The sequence below is a fragment of the Pleurodeles waltl genome, chromosome 4_2 (assembly GCF_031143425.1).
Source record: "Pleurodeles waltl isolate 20211129_DDA chromosome 4_2, aPleWal1.hap1.20221129, whole genome shotgun sequence".
NCBI classification, from domain to species: Eukaryota; Metazoa; Chordata; class Amphibia; order Caudata; family Salamandridae; genus Pleurodeles; species Pleurodeles waltl.
This window is the reverse complement of record NC_090443.1, coordinates 111450112-111464131: the sequence shown is the minus strand read 5'-3', so window position 1 is coordinate 111464131 and position 14020 is coordinate 111450112. Positions and strand designations below refer to the sequence as shown.

General features: G+C 49.8%; 1 protein-coding gene across 3 annotated transcripts in view; it reads right to left on the bottom strand.

Annotated features, from left to right (window-relative positions):
* LOC138292332 (retinol dehydrogenase 7-like) overlaps positions 1–14020 on the bottom strand; it is a 242577-nt gene that overhangs the window by 115906 nt on the left and 112651 nt on the right. For all 3 annotated transcript variants that reach the window (XM_069230881.1, XM_069230883.1, XM_069230882.1), the window contains one exon: positions 11029–11349. In XM_069230881.1, coding sequence (XP_069086982.1) covers positions 11029–11344 — 316 coding nt within the window. In that variant the 5' untranslated portion in view covers positions 11345–11349. The remainder of the gene's footprint in view (positions 1–11028; positions 11350–14020) is intronic.

Genomic DNA, 14020 nt, shown 5'->3' with positions numbered 1-14020 from the left:
GAAGGAAGTAGTTAACACCAGGAGGGACACTGTGGCACTACAAGGGGCCCCTGACACTAGCATGGACGATGAACTGCCCACCACCTTCGCCGGCGCTAGTGGACAGGAGGCACCGCCACAGGACCACCACACCAGCACCCCACCCCCTGCAGACGGAGAACCACCCCGCAAACGGTCCCTGAGATCCAGGAACAAGACAGACAACGATGCCAAGACCCCCGCCAAGAAATGAGACCACCCTGATTGTCATCCCACTGTCCCACTTTGTCACCCTGTCCATAATTAAACTGCCCCAGCTCCACTTCCTATGCCCATATGGGCAATGCACCTGTGAGACTATTAGACTGGACTCTGCCATGGACATTCCTCCACCATCAACCCTCACCATTTTACTTCCCCCTCCAATATTTTGCATCTAAATAAACACACCTAAAGCACAAAATTATCTGGAGTCTGTCTGTGATTTCAAAATAGTGTATTTGCAATTACAGTGACCAAATATTCTTGAATATGTAATGTCAACATACCTATGTCACACAGCTCTAGTCCATGAGGAATCTAAGTAGATGACACACGTTGGGACCCACATCTGTGAAATTGTAAGGGAAAGTGACAACTCAGTGACCATACACTGGGTGAATACGACAGACAGTAGAGAGGTAGTAGTGTAAAAGTACATGTAGTAGGCAGGAATGTATTCTCACCTGTGTTTCAATGGAAATATTGCTGGATCACTGAGTCCCTGTTCTGCATATCTTCTTCCTCTGCTTCATCCTCATCACTGTCCACAGGCTCCACAGCTGCCACAACACCGCCATCTGGACCATCCTCCTGCAGAAAAGGCACCTGTCGTCGCAAAGCCAAGTTGTGAAGCATACAGCAGGCCACGATGATCTGGCACACCTTCTTTGGTGAGTAGAATAGGGATCCACCTGTCATGTGGAGGCACCTGAACCTGGCCTTCAGGAGGCCGAAGGTCCACTCGATCACCCTCCTAGTTTGCCCATGGGCCTCATTGTAGCGTTCCTCTGCCCTGGTCCTGGGATTCCTCACTGGGGTCAGTAGCCATGACAGGTTGGGGTACCCAGAGTCACCTGCAAATGGGGAGGGACAACTGTTAGACACACACTAAGCTGTAGGGATAACCCAGACAACCATTCCACTGTCTTGCTTCCATGGGCTCACCTAATAGCCTCACACGGTGCCTCTGGAGTTGACCCATCACATAAGGGATGCTGCTATTCCGCAGGATGTAGACGTCATGCACTAAGCCAGGGAACATGGCATTCACATAGGAGATGTACTGGTCTGCCAAACATACCATCTGTACATTCATGGAATGATAACTCTTCCTGTTTCTGTACACCTGTTCACTCCTGTGGGTGGGGGGACCAAAGCCACATGTGTCCCATCAATGGCACCTATGATGTTGGGGATATGTCCAAGGGCATAGAAGTCACCTTTCACTGTAGGCAAATCCTCCACGTGAGGGAAAACGATGTAGCTCTGCATGTGTTTTAGCAGGGCAGACAACACTCTGGACAATACGTTGGAAAACATAGGCTGGGACATCCCTGATGCCATGGCCACAGTTGTTTGAAAAGACCCACTTGCAAGGAAATGGAGCACTGATAGCACCTGCACTTGAGGGGGGATTCCTGTGGGATGGCGGATTGCTGACATCAGGTCTGGCTCCAGCTGGGTACACAGTTCATGGATTGTGGCACGGTCAAAACTGCAGGTGATGATCAAATGTCTTTCCTCCATTGTCGACAGGTCCACCAGCGGTCGGTACACCGGAGGATTCTGCCATCTCCTCACATGTCCCAGCAGACGGTGCCTATGAAGGACAACAGCGACCACAGAGTCAAACAACTCAGAGGTACGTACCCACAGTTTACCCAGAACAACAATCATACACAATAGGTGGCCTGTATGTGTGTTGAGACTAGGCCTAGGTATGTGTGACGCAGTTGGAAATTAGGCCATGTGGTCCCCTGAAATGGTGGCTGCCTGACCTGTAAAGTGGGACAATGGGATGTGAGGTAACAGCGCTGGCGTTGTACACCGTTGCGGTAGGCGGTCGGAGACTGCGGCGCAGTGCTACATTGGTTAACATTGGACCCTATGGCTCCCAGGAGCCAATGACGATGTACGCCGGCGGTGATGATACGTACCGCCGCAGACGTGACCGCCGCAGATGTGACTGCCGCGGACGTGACTGCCATTTTCTATCTGTTCAATCACTCGATACCTGATCTTCGATAGGAGAGGACCTACTCTGCAAGCGCTGCTGTGACCTCGGTCTGGAAGAGACAATGGCTTGTGCGTCTGGGGAAAGGGCCCCTGCCTTCACATCGGAGGAGTTGGAGAAGCTCGTTGAGGGGGTCCTCCCCCTGTACACACTACTCTACGGTCCTCCAGACAAACAGGTAAGTACACTGGGAGAATGTTGTATGGGCTATGCCTTTGTGGAGAGGGCTGGATGTATGAAGGAAGGGGGCAGAGTGCTGCGTGCATGTAAGACGGTGAGTGCATGTGCCACATGGCAAGGTTAGGGATGGGGGCCACTAACTTTGACGGTGCAGTTGGTAATGACTTCTCTTCTTCCCCTGTACATTTCATGTAGGTCAGCGCCCACCAGAAGAAAGATATTTGGTGTGCCATCGCCAAGGACGTCCGGACCCTGGGGGTCTACCACAGACGGGGCACCAACTGCCGGAAAAGATGGGAGGACATTCGCAGCTGGAGCAAGAAGACGGCGGAGGCTCAGCTGGGGATGGACTCCCAACGTGGGAGGGGTGCCCATCGAACCATGACCTCCCTGATGTTCAGGATCCTGGCGGTGACCTACCCGGAGTTGGATGGGCGCTTGAGGGCATCACAGCAGACACAAGGGGGTGAGTACACTCTCCTTCAGCTGACTTTGCGCACAGTGGAGTTGTCTGGGTGGGGGAGGTGGGCTGTGGGTTTCCCTAGGCCAGGGCGAGTTCTGTCGGCTACGCCCCTCCATAATGCATGGCCCAGTGGCCCCCACCCCACCTCTGTAGAGTGCCAAGTACAGCTATTCATGCCTCTGTGTCATCTATGTGTGCAGATGTCGTCCATAGCCTTGTAGGCCATTTCCCAGGAATTGCACTGTAGAGCCCAAGAGCGCAGCGTAGTGCAGGGGGCTTCTGTGTCTGTCTTGTCCACCAACGGTAGCAGTATTCCATGCACTCAACATGTCTTTATTCTGTCCCCCCCCCCCATTTTTGTGGTTTCCCTGTTCTTGTGTGCATTAGCATCATCAGGCGGAAGAGCAGTGGCACCGGAGCACGAGGGAGCTGCATCCCACATGGCCATGGAGGGCCACACTACAGACTCAGAATTCACCAGTGGGATGGAGGGCGGCGGGAGCTCCACGGCGGGGACAGGAGCTGACACCAGCGACACAGACTCGTACTCTGATGGGAGCTCCCTTGTGGTGGTGGCAACATCTGTGCCCCCCGCATCTAGAGGTACAGCCGCCACCCCCCCATCGCCCTCCCAGCAGCCCCTCAGCCTTCACCCCGTGCCCGCTCACTCAGGAGGGTGGGCATCACCTTTGCCCCAGGCACCTCAGGCCCTGCCCCAGTCACCTCTGCTGCCCTCAGTGAGGAGGCCATTGACCTCCTCAGGTCCCTCACTGTTGGGCCGTCTACCATTTTGAATGCCATCCAGGGTGTAGAAAGGAAGTTGCAACAAACGAATGCTTTCCTGGAGGGCATTCATTCTGGTCAGGTGGCCCTTCACCGAGCCTTTCAAACTCTGGCCTCAGCACTGAGGGCAGCCATTGTCCCTGTGTCTAGCCTCCCCCCTCCAACTTTTTCCACCCAGCCCCAATCCCCTGTACCTCTGCCTATCCCAATCACACCATCAGACCAGCCTGCACACACCTCACCACACAAGAGAAGCTCAGGCAAACATAAGCACCACACATCCCACAGGCACTCACGCAAGCATCACACACATGCAGACACACCAACATCCACTGCCTCCACTGTGTCCCCCTCCTCGTCGTCTCCCTCCTTCCTCCCAGTCTTGTCTACACACACACCTGCATGCACTACCTCTACAGCCACTACGTACCTCACCAGCACACCCACCAGCACACCCCGCTCACGTGCAGTCACCACCCCCACTACCATTCACACGTCCCCTGTGTCCTCTCCCAGTGTGTCTGTGACGCCCCCTCCCAAGAAACACAAACAAAGGCACACACCCACCCAACAGCCATCCACCTCACGACAGCCTCCAGTGCATGCACCTGCACTCAAAGTCACCAAACGTACACCTCCTACTACCACCACCTCTTCCTCCACTCCCAAACCCCCTCCAGCTACCCGTCCCAGTGTGTCCCAAAAACTTTTCCTGTCCAGCCTTGACCTTTTTCCCACACCTCCCCCACCCCGTCAATTTCCTAGGTCCCGAAGTAGCACCTCAGCCACAACATCTACGGACCAGTGGTGCCTGTTGTAACAGGTATGTGGAGTGCACCGGCCACCAGGACAGCCAGTGTGGCACGGAGCCACAGCACAGCCAGTCCCCCCCCCCTGTGAAGCATCAGAAGTTGGCCAGTACCCGGCGGGAGAGGGGGAAGACTCCAGCCACCAAAGCCGCTCCCAGGGGTCCCAGTGGGAGTGTGGACTCAGCTGTGACACCTCCCAAGGTGGGGAAGGGCCACAAGAAACCCAGCAAGTCTGGGAAGAGCAGCACGGCGGAGAAGACCGCCATCATCCCCGCTGCCCAGGAGGGCCCTGCCAGCCCCATCCCAGCTGCCCAGGAGGGCCCGCCAGCCCCAGCCTAGCTGCCCAGGAGGGACCCGCCAGCCACAGCCCAGCTGCCCAGGAGGGCCCCGCCAGCCCCAGCCCAGCTGGGCCATAAAGCACCGCCAAATCAAGCACCACTGAACAGGGCAAGCACCGCTGAACAGGGCACCGCCAACTCAAGCACCGCTGAACAGGGCACCGCCAAATCAAGCACCGCTGAACAGGGCACCGCCAAATCAAGCACCGCTGAACAGGGCAAGCACCGCTGAACAGGACACCGCCAACTCAAGCACCGCTAGCCCATGAGCGGCAGGGGCACTGACACAACTGGGACCGTCATGGGGTGAGTGATGCACTCTGGGCACCAGTCCCCCTCCAGAACCAGTGGAGACATGCATCCACTACCTCTTTCCTTCACAGGATGAAGCACTCTGGTCACCAGTCCCCCTCCAGAACCAGTGGAGACATGCATCCACTACCTCTGTCCTTCACAGGATGAAGCACTCTGGGCACCAGTCCCCCTCCAGAACCAGTGGAGACTGTTATCCACTTGAGAGACTGTGGCTTTGCACTCCCCAGGATGCAGCAGTGGGCAAACCACCCACTGGAGAGACTTGAGAGACTGTGGCTTTGCTCTCCCCAGAATGCAGCAGTGGGCAACCCACCCACTGGAGAGACTTGAGAGACTGTGGCTTTGCACTCCCCAGGATGCAGAAGTGGGCAAACCACCCACTGTAGAGACTTGAGAGACTGTGGCTTTGCACTCCCCAGGATGCAGCAGTGGGCAAACCACCCACTGGAGTGACTTGAGAGACCGTGGCTTTGCACTCCCCAGGATAATGCAGTGGGCAAACCACCCACTGTAGAGACTTGAGAGACTGTGGCTTTGCACGCCCCAAGATATTGCAGTGGGCAAACCACCCACTGGAGAGACTTGAGAGACTGTGGCTTTGCAGTCCCCAGGATAATGCAGTGGGCAAACCACCCACTGGAGAGACTTGAGAGACCGTGGCTTTGCAGTCCCCAGGATAATGCAGTGGGCAAACCACCCACTGGAGAGACTTGAGAGACCGTGGCTTTGCACTCCCCAGGATAATGCAGTGGGCAAACCACCCACTGGAGAGACTTGAGAGACTGTGGCTTTGCACTCCCCAAGATATTGCAGTGGGCAAACCACCCACTGGAGAGACTTGAGAGACTGTGGCTTTGCAGTCCCCAGGATAATGCAGTGGGCAAACCACCCACTGGAGAGACTTGAGAGACTGTGGCTTTGCGCTCCCCAGGATGCAGCAGTGGGCAACCCACCTACTGGAGAGACTTGAGAGACTGTGGCTTTGCACTCCCCAGGATTGAACAGTGGGCCCCCTCGTGGATCTGGCATCGTGCACTCATCCGGCTGAGGTGCCCCTCCTTCCCTTCCCCCTGAGGTGCCTGTTGTATTTCTATCTGATGCCACTGCAGTGTTCTCTCTGTTTTGATCTGGTATCGAGTGTGGGCCTCGCCCATGCATTTTGGGCCCAGTGGACCAAGGACTATAAATGGCGCAATACCTCGACTACTATTCTTGGTGTATATTTTGTTAATAGTGTATATATGTATATTTGGCGTACTGGATTTTAATATATTACAATGGTTACACTCATTTCCTTTTGTCTTTGCATTCTTCCGGGAGGGTTGGGGGTGTTACTATAATGTATACAGATGTATTAGTGTGTGTGTGTGTTGTAGTGGGTGAGGGTGGGGGTGGGGGTGTTGCGTGTGTGTGTCCCTGTTTTTTGCCTCCCCTGTGTCGTAGGTGCAGTACTCACCGTGGTCTTCGCCGATGGCTTTGGTGCTCCTGGTACAGGAGCAGGAAGACTATCGCATGTAGGATTTGGAGTTCCGGGTCCATGATGTCCTTGTTCCTCGTGGAGTGTGTAGAGGTGAGCGTTTTCCCTTCAAAATTCCTGTTTCCACCGTGTTTTTGGGTGGCGGATTGGCCTGTCATAATAGTGTGGGTGGTACATTGTCTTCCGCCTGTCTGTTGGCGGTGACCGCCGCGCTGTTTGTTTGTACCGCCGTGGCAGTCGGAGTGTTAAAGTGGCTGTCTTTGTTGGCGGTTTCCGCCATGGTCATAATTGCAAAAAAAATTCCGCTGGCCTGTTGGCGGTCTTACCGCCGCTTTAACACCGTCCGCCAGGGTTGTAATGACCCACTAAGTTATTTGCCCTGAATCACAGGATGTTAAGCCTACACCGAGTCTCAAAGCAGGATCCCCAGTTGTTGCCAGTTCTGTCCATAAGTCCACACCAGTGACGGCCGGTAACTTTAGGAGGGCGGGGGACAAGCAGGATGCACACACAAACTCATTCACACTCACACACATCCATTCACAACACTCATCAACATTCAAACATACACGCTGGCACCAAACATTTATTTAAAAAACAAACACACACCTGCCTTCAGCTTGGAGGTCTCAGGAGCGTTGGGACTGCTGCCTTCCCTCACTGGCTGAGGGAAGGCAGCAGTCCCAACTTTGTCACATAGTGGGATGGGGTCAGTGAGACTGCTGACCCCACCCCACTCTGTGACGAGGTGTCACTGATTGACACTCGCCCTGGGCACTTCAGGGCTTAAACCTGAAGCACCCAGGTCAGAGTCAATGGGTGACGCTTCCCCTCGTCACCGAGGAGGAGGGCCTCCAGGCACCTTTGCTGAGCCGAGGAGGTCACGCCCATAAGAGCTGTGACCTCTTCAGCCCAGCAAGGTTCATCTCAGGCACCCAGGAGTCTGCGCAAATTACACGTGTCTCGCTCATGGCTGCCTGACCGGAACATGAAGAGTGTCTATCAGGCTGACCTTTGCTCAGCCTGACAAGCAGTCTTCATGAGGGGCAAAAGGTGGGAGGGCATGGCCCCTCCACCCTAAAGGACGGGCCGCGGCTGGTCCACACCCTCTTGCTCCGACCTCCCTCATGTTGCTTGCCCCTCCCACCCTCCATTATGTTGCAGCCCCCCTCCCAAACTCTTTTGTCCGGCACAAAAATATTAACAAGGCCAAATAATTGTTGCATATGCAGGAGTTACTTGGCCTATATGACATGGTTAATCCTGGAAGCATCATAGCACTTTGGGGGTTATTACAACTTTGGAGGAGTTGTTAATCCGTCCCGAAAGTGACGGTAAAGTGACGGATATACCACCAGCCGTATTACGAGTCCATTATATCCTATGGAACTCGTAATACGGCTGGTGGTATATCCGTCACTTTACCGTCACTTTTGGGACGGATTAACACCTCCTCCAAAGTTGTAATAACCCCCTTTGTCTTTCTTTATTTTAAACCATGTTGCACAGCAGCCCACATTGCTGTGCACCATAGCTAAAAAACACATTGACAAAGCCAAATGATATTTGGCTTTTTCAATGTTTTTTTTAGACATGTTGTACGGCAGCATGAGGAAGCCCCACATTGCTGTTGAGGAATGCTGGTGAGCTTTGAAATCAAAAAAGGTTGTAACACACAGGACTGAGATTCAAACCCTGAATATATTTTTGTACTTTTTACATTAAAAAAAGTTAGCCAAGCTGTGACAAAGTGGTAAGGATGCTGCTATTGACTGATCGAGAGCAGCAGGATATATGAGCTCTTCGACTACATTAAACAGTTCCTTGGATTAATTGCTATTTTCATCAATTCTCTTAGCATGGAACAGGAGTCAGGCCCTCCTAGGTTGTTTATGATAATCATTAAGGGCAGTTTTAAAAGAAGCCCCTATCTCGTTTGTGCCAGTGACTTTCTAGCTTCTTATACTTTTTTTAGAGTATTTAATCTGTGGGGAGAGCCATCTGGCCAAGGAGAGGCAGCTAGAAGAAGGGAGAGATTTCAGGGGGGCACATTAGTGAATTGTTTTCGACACAGCAAATGTAAACTTGCTTGCTGCCGTATGAGTAGAGTTGGCCTCTCCCATATTGGATAGGAGGAATTTTTCCTCAAAAGTGTTGTGTTTCAAATTCTTCGAGCTTCTACATTTGGTAGCAGGAGTCAAATGGCCTGTTGGGGAGCGAATGGCAAAACTCGCAGAAACGTTTATAAGAAAGTGATCTGATCAAGTCATGGGATCATCAGAGATTACTCTGAGAAACTCTGTATAGAGAACAATAAGTCAAGAGTATGGCTGGCTGAAGGAGTTGAACTCATTCAATGCTGCACTTGGCAGGATTAACTCTCCATGCATTTTGGAAATGGGAATGGATTGGTCAAATGTGAGTGAGGGTCTACAAAAACTTTCCAAGGTATTGCCACACTGGAATGCCTGCTCGATACATATTGGAGGAGATAACATTAGTTTAAAGTGCAGATTTGCCTTTTTTAAATAGCAAAAATGCTTTAATTTTATGGATTAATTATTGGGGAGGTACAGAATACATATTTTGTAAAGTAAGTAGAAAGGTTACCTAACTGCTTTGGGTTACAAGACCTGTCATATAAGGTCAGCTACTGATACTCATTATGCACAAGGCATCACATATATCTCTGCAAACATTCGGGTATACTGCGTTGAAAGGAAAATATTTGGGACTTTTGTGATATATTGTGACATGTGACACCTTTCCTTAAAATGTTGCTGTTGTCTTCTTAAGGGTATTGCCACAGGTGTAGTGGGTTTGATGATGACTGGAATTGATTGTCTATATGGAGTTGTGCACAGTACCAGTGGTTACATGTTTGGACCCAGCAGGAAACTTGTACAGATATGGACCATCTACGCAAATTATGTGCATTAAACTTTCTGCAGAATTAATGTTGAAACCTGCAGAGTTTTTCCAGGAGAACCTCAAATCCTACCTAAAACTTTATCAAACCCATTCAGTTTCTAATCATATCAATAGTTTCCTCAAATGTAAATTGGAGGCAAATTCCCAGATACATAATTTGTTAAACATTTTACTCATAATGCTTGAGGAAGGAAGATAATAATACAGTGATCTAACAACATAAATGAAAATGAATGTGTTTAGAGCTCTCACTGGTAATGCAGAATTGTATGAAAAATGTAATGAGATAGATCTCACTGCAGTTGCATGTCAGAATATCCATATCAAAAATATTCTCTGACATAAATATAGTGGCCTGAATATCTTTTACAAACTGATGATCTATTGAATGTATTCTTTTATTATTAGGTGTGGAGTTAGCCCTCTCCACCCATTTCTCTCTTGTTGTTTCATGCACATTTTCAACCTCCCTTTACAGCATGCAGTATGGGGCAAGAGGTCAGCCCTGTTCGTCTTTGGCTGACTTCACTGTGATGGTGGCATACTGCTCATTCATAAGAAGGACATATGTGCACAAAGTAATTATCTTCACTACACAAACTACTATGACAATGTGCACTTTTTAGACCAAAAATGTTTAGGGCCAGATGTATCAAAGGGTTTTACCCATTCTGTGTCTATGGGAAAATATGTTCATACATATGGCCCTTAGTTTTTAGCACATTTAATAATATATATTGGTGATGACCTGGCTTGTCAACAATAACATTTGACAAAAACTATGACAAAACGGAACAGGCAGTGACAAAGTCAAAAGGCTGACAGCCAACATTTGTCAATGCTTGTTAGCTCCAATGGTGCAATATAACTTTTAATAATGATATTCCAGTGCCACACCTTCACTATTTAGTGCGTGCTGACCATGCAGTTCCCTACATGTCATTACTGGGACCATTCCTCCCAAAGTAAATATTTCAAGCAGTGGGCCAGTCAAAGATGTGGCCTACTGGCTTTGACAATGCTTTTCCTTGCTGGCCCTGACTGTACAATCATCAACTGCCTTTTAACTCCTGTCAAATGCTGCTCATCCTATGGCTCTCTTTAATGGCCCATTTCTTGCAGGGAGATTTTCCAACGACTTTGCAGTTCAATCATCATATTCTTGCCCTCCTCTGTGTTTACTTTCAACCGTAGTGTATCGTTTGTCATCTGGCACATTGTCTGGTCTATGTACTTCCTGAGACATAGGCACTCTATAAATTAATAAGTAAATGAAGTTGAGGTGAGCTGTCACATTAATTCACGTCCTATGATTTCGGAGCCAAAGGTCACGTGATGACAGTGTGTGAAGCAGATGAGGGTACCTGATATCACTTTTGCTAGCTCTATAAGTTTGGTGGAATGATTCCACAGTTAATAAAATGTATTTGAGAATAACAGTCAAACTGAAAATTAACAGAAACCAGTTCAGTCCTCACCTTTCTCTCCCACTTGCTCCTTCACCCACTGTGCCATGGCGGCCACACTGTCTCTGTCGGTGACATCCAGGACGACCGTCTGCAACCTCTGGGAGGTGGCTTCCTTCAGCTGCTCCGCCTCTTTCTGTGTCAGACACGCCGCAAGCACGCGCATCCCGCGCCGGTCCAGCTGCCGAGCCAGTTGGTTCCCAAAGCCCGAGTCGCAGCCGGTGATCAGCACGTACTTCTCCTGGAGGTTCGGTACTGTCTCCCTCTCCCGGTACCAGCGGAAGAGAAAGTACAGGCCCAGCAGGGCCGCCAGGCACATCCACATCATAGTGTCTTAAGGCAGTAAGCCATGGGAAAGGGAAAAGAAAAGTCTGATTATTGAAGCAGTTCAGAAGAGCAGCCAGAGCCTAAAATCATCAACTATAACTAAACAACATTGTGAGCAGATTCACAACACGCACGATTTCATAAACGTTTTAACGAAGCAGATGATAAATTGCTTATCAGAATTAGCACATTTTCACTTTCCTCTATTGTGCGGATTATTTGATTTTGAGGCACAAATCGTATTTTGAACATTTGTGCAGAGGAGCTTAGCGCTGAAATCAAAGAGCACATCATTCTTCACACCCCTAGAGGCTGTTCTCAAGTGAGACCAGATGTGTACACAACCTGCACACTTCAGAGCAAACATGCAGCCTTATTGGTGCTGAATACAAAGTGAGATTCCTTCATCCACCACTCCTATCCAAAATATGGGATCCCCCAAACCTGAAGGACAGCTAAACAAAGGCAATCAAGCAAACGCAAGCATGCTTTCAACTGAGCTTTTATTACGATGTTCCTTCCATCTGTACCTCTTCGTAAAGCAACATTTTTCATGTAAATTCTGTGTTACTTTGGATAAAGTGCATTATTTTTGAGTTTCCGCATTGTGTCCTTATTTATGCAACCTGTATTTTATGACAAGTCACGGAGGCTTCTATTATGCCTTCTCAACTTGCTTTATTTTAAAAAGCAGCAGTCAAGAGTAAAAAATAATACATATCTCAGAAGGCCAGAAGACAAAGTCCAATGGGAGAAGCTTAGTAGTGAAGCATATCCACCAATCAGGGTACGACATAACCTATAACACTTATCCTGACTGCGAACAGTCCTCTTTTCTTGCTGCTCCAAGATAAGTACTCTCATATCCTTATTCATTTGTACTTATAGTGCGGATTGTTTCCAAATTGTCTTGTGTTCTTGAATTAAGATTGAGTGCAACGCTTGTATTGTTAATCATTGCCCTTATCAGAATGCATTTTATCCATACACTCGTTTGGTGCAGTTCAACGGTCAAGTTAGTCAAGACGCATCAGTGTTAGAAATGGGGTCTTTGGTTGACAGTTAGGTTACCCCTGTCCAAGCAAGGACCCTCACTCTAGTCACGGTAAAGGAGAATTACACTTAACCCCCGCTCATCCCCTTGGTAGCTTGGCATGAGCAGGCAGGCAAACCTCAGAGACGGTGTATTAAATATTTGTACAAATACACACAGTAATACAGTGAACCACTACAAAAGGACACACACAGTTTTAGAAAAATAGTCAATATTTTATCGAAACAACCAAATACGATAAAAATCCATAATATATGATTAAAAATACTAATTTAGCACTTAAAAGCAAGAAAACTGTGCCTTGGGTACAAATAATGCAAGTTGGTATTGTGTGACGTCGTGACAAAGTTGTTCCCTACAATGTAATGCCAATGGCACCGTTTACGGAGTCGCTCAACTCCCCAGGTACAGTACCTTAAGAAAGAATTAGAAAACAGGCTGGTGCAGAGTCGGGGAGAGTAGCTTCACTGGGTCAGAGGCATCGTCGGTTCTGGTGCCTTGGGGCAGAAGTACTGCAGCGTCGCACAGTGGCGTCAGGGCCTCACTACAGAGCGATGGAGGTGAAGCAGCGACAGATGTGAAGTCGGTCCCTTGGTTCCGGCAGATGAAAAGTCCGGCGGAGTCACGATTCTGCGGGGCAACCTCACAGCGTCATGATGACATCACAGGGCCGCAGGCGTTGCAATGGTGTTGGATCGTCACAGACGTTGGACTTACGACACTCCTGTGTCAGCGAAGTCAGGCGGGATCAGCGGCTGCAGCAACGCAAGGCCTACAGGGTCGTCGGACTTCTACAAGGTCCACGGCCTTGGGGCAGGTGGTGTTGTGGTTCCAGGGTAGTGGTGTCAGCTCACAGCGTCATCGGATTCATCGCACTCAGCAAGGTCCACGGCCTTGGGCAAGCAGCGTCACGGTTCTAGGCAGTGGTGTCTTTTGCGAAGTCGCATGGCGTCGTCCGGCGTCGTTAGACTGTTTTTTCTCCAGGAATTCACTTCCAGGGGTCCAGGATCTGGAATGGCACCCTCTGACAAGCTAGAGTTCACAGTAAGTAGACTCAGGTCTGGTTGGGGAAGCCTTTGCTGTCCCTGAGGCTTCAAAAAAGGAGGCAACCTCTATTCCAAGCTCTTGGAGTCACTTCTCAAGCAGGAATACAAAAAACTCCATTCTCTTTCCCCTAGTACAGGCTGAAGCAGCAACTGCAGGATAGCCCAACACAGCACAGTCACAGGCCAGTGCAGCACTTCTCCTCAGCTGTAATCTAAAGTCTGGGGCTTTGGGTCCTCTTCTTATACCCTTTTCTGCCATTGAAGTAGACCTACTTCAAAGCAAAGTCTCAAGTGTCTGTAAGATCCTTTCTTGTCCAGGCCAGGACCCAGTCACACACAAGGAGGATGGAGACTGCAATGTGTGAGGGCAGGCACAGCCTATTTAGGTGTGAGTGACCACTCCTCCCCTCCAGCCCAGATGGCTCATCAGGATATGCAGGCTACACCCCAGACCCTTTGTGTCACTGTCTAGAGAGAGGTGCAAACATCCCAACTGTCAAACTGACCCAGACAGGGAATCTACAAACAGGCATAGCTACAGAATGGTTTAAGCAAGAAAATGCCCACTTTCTAAAAG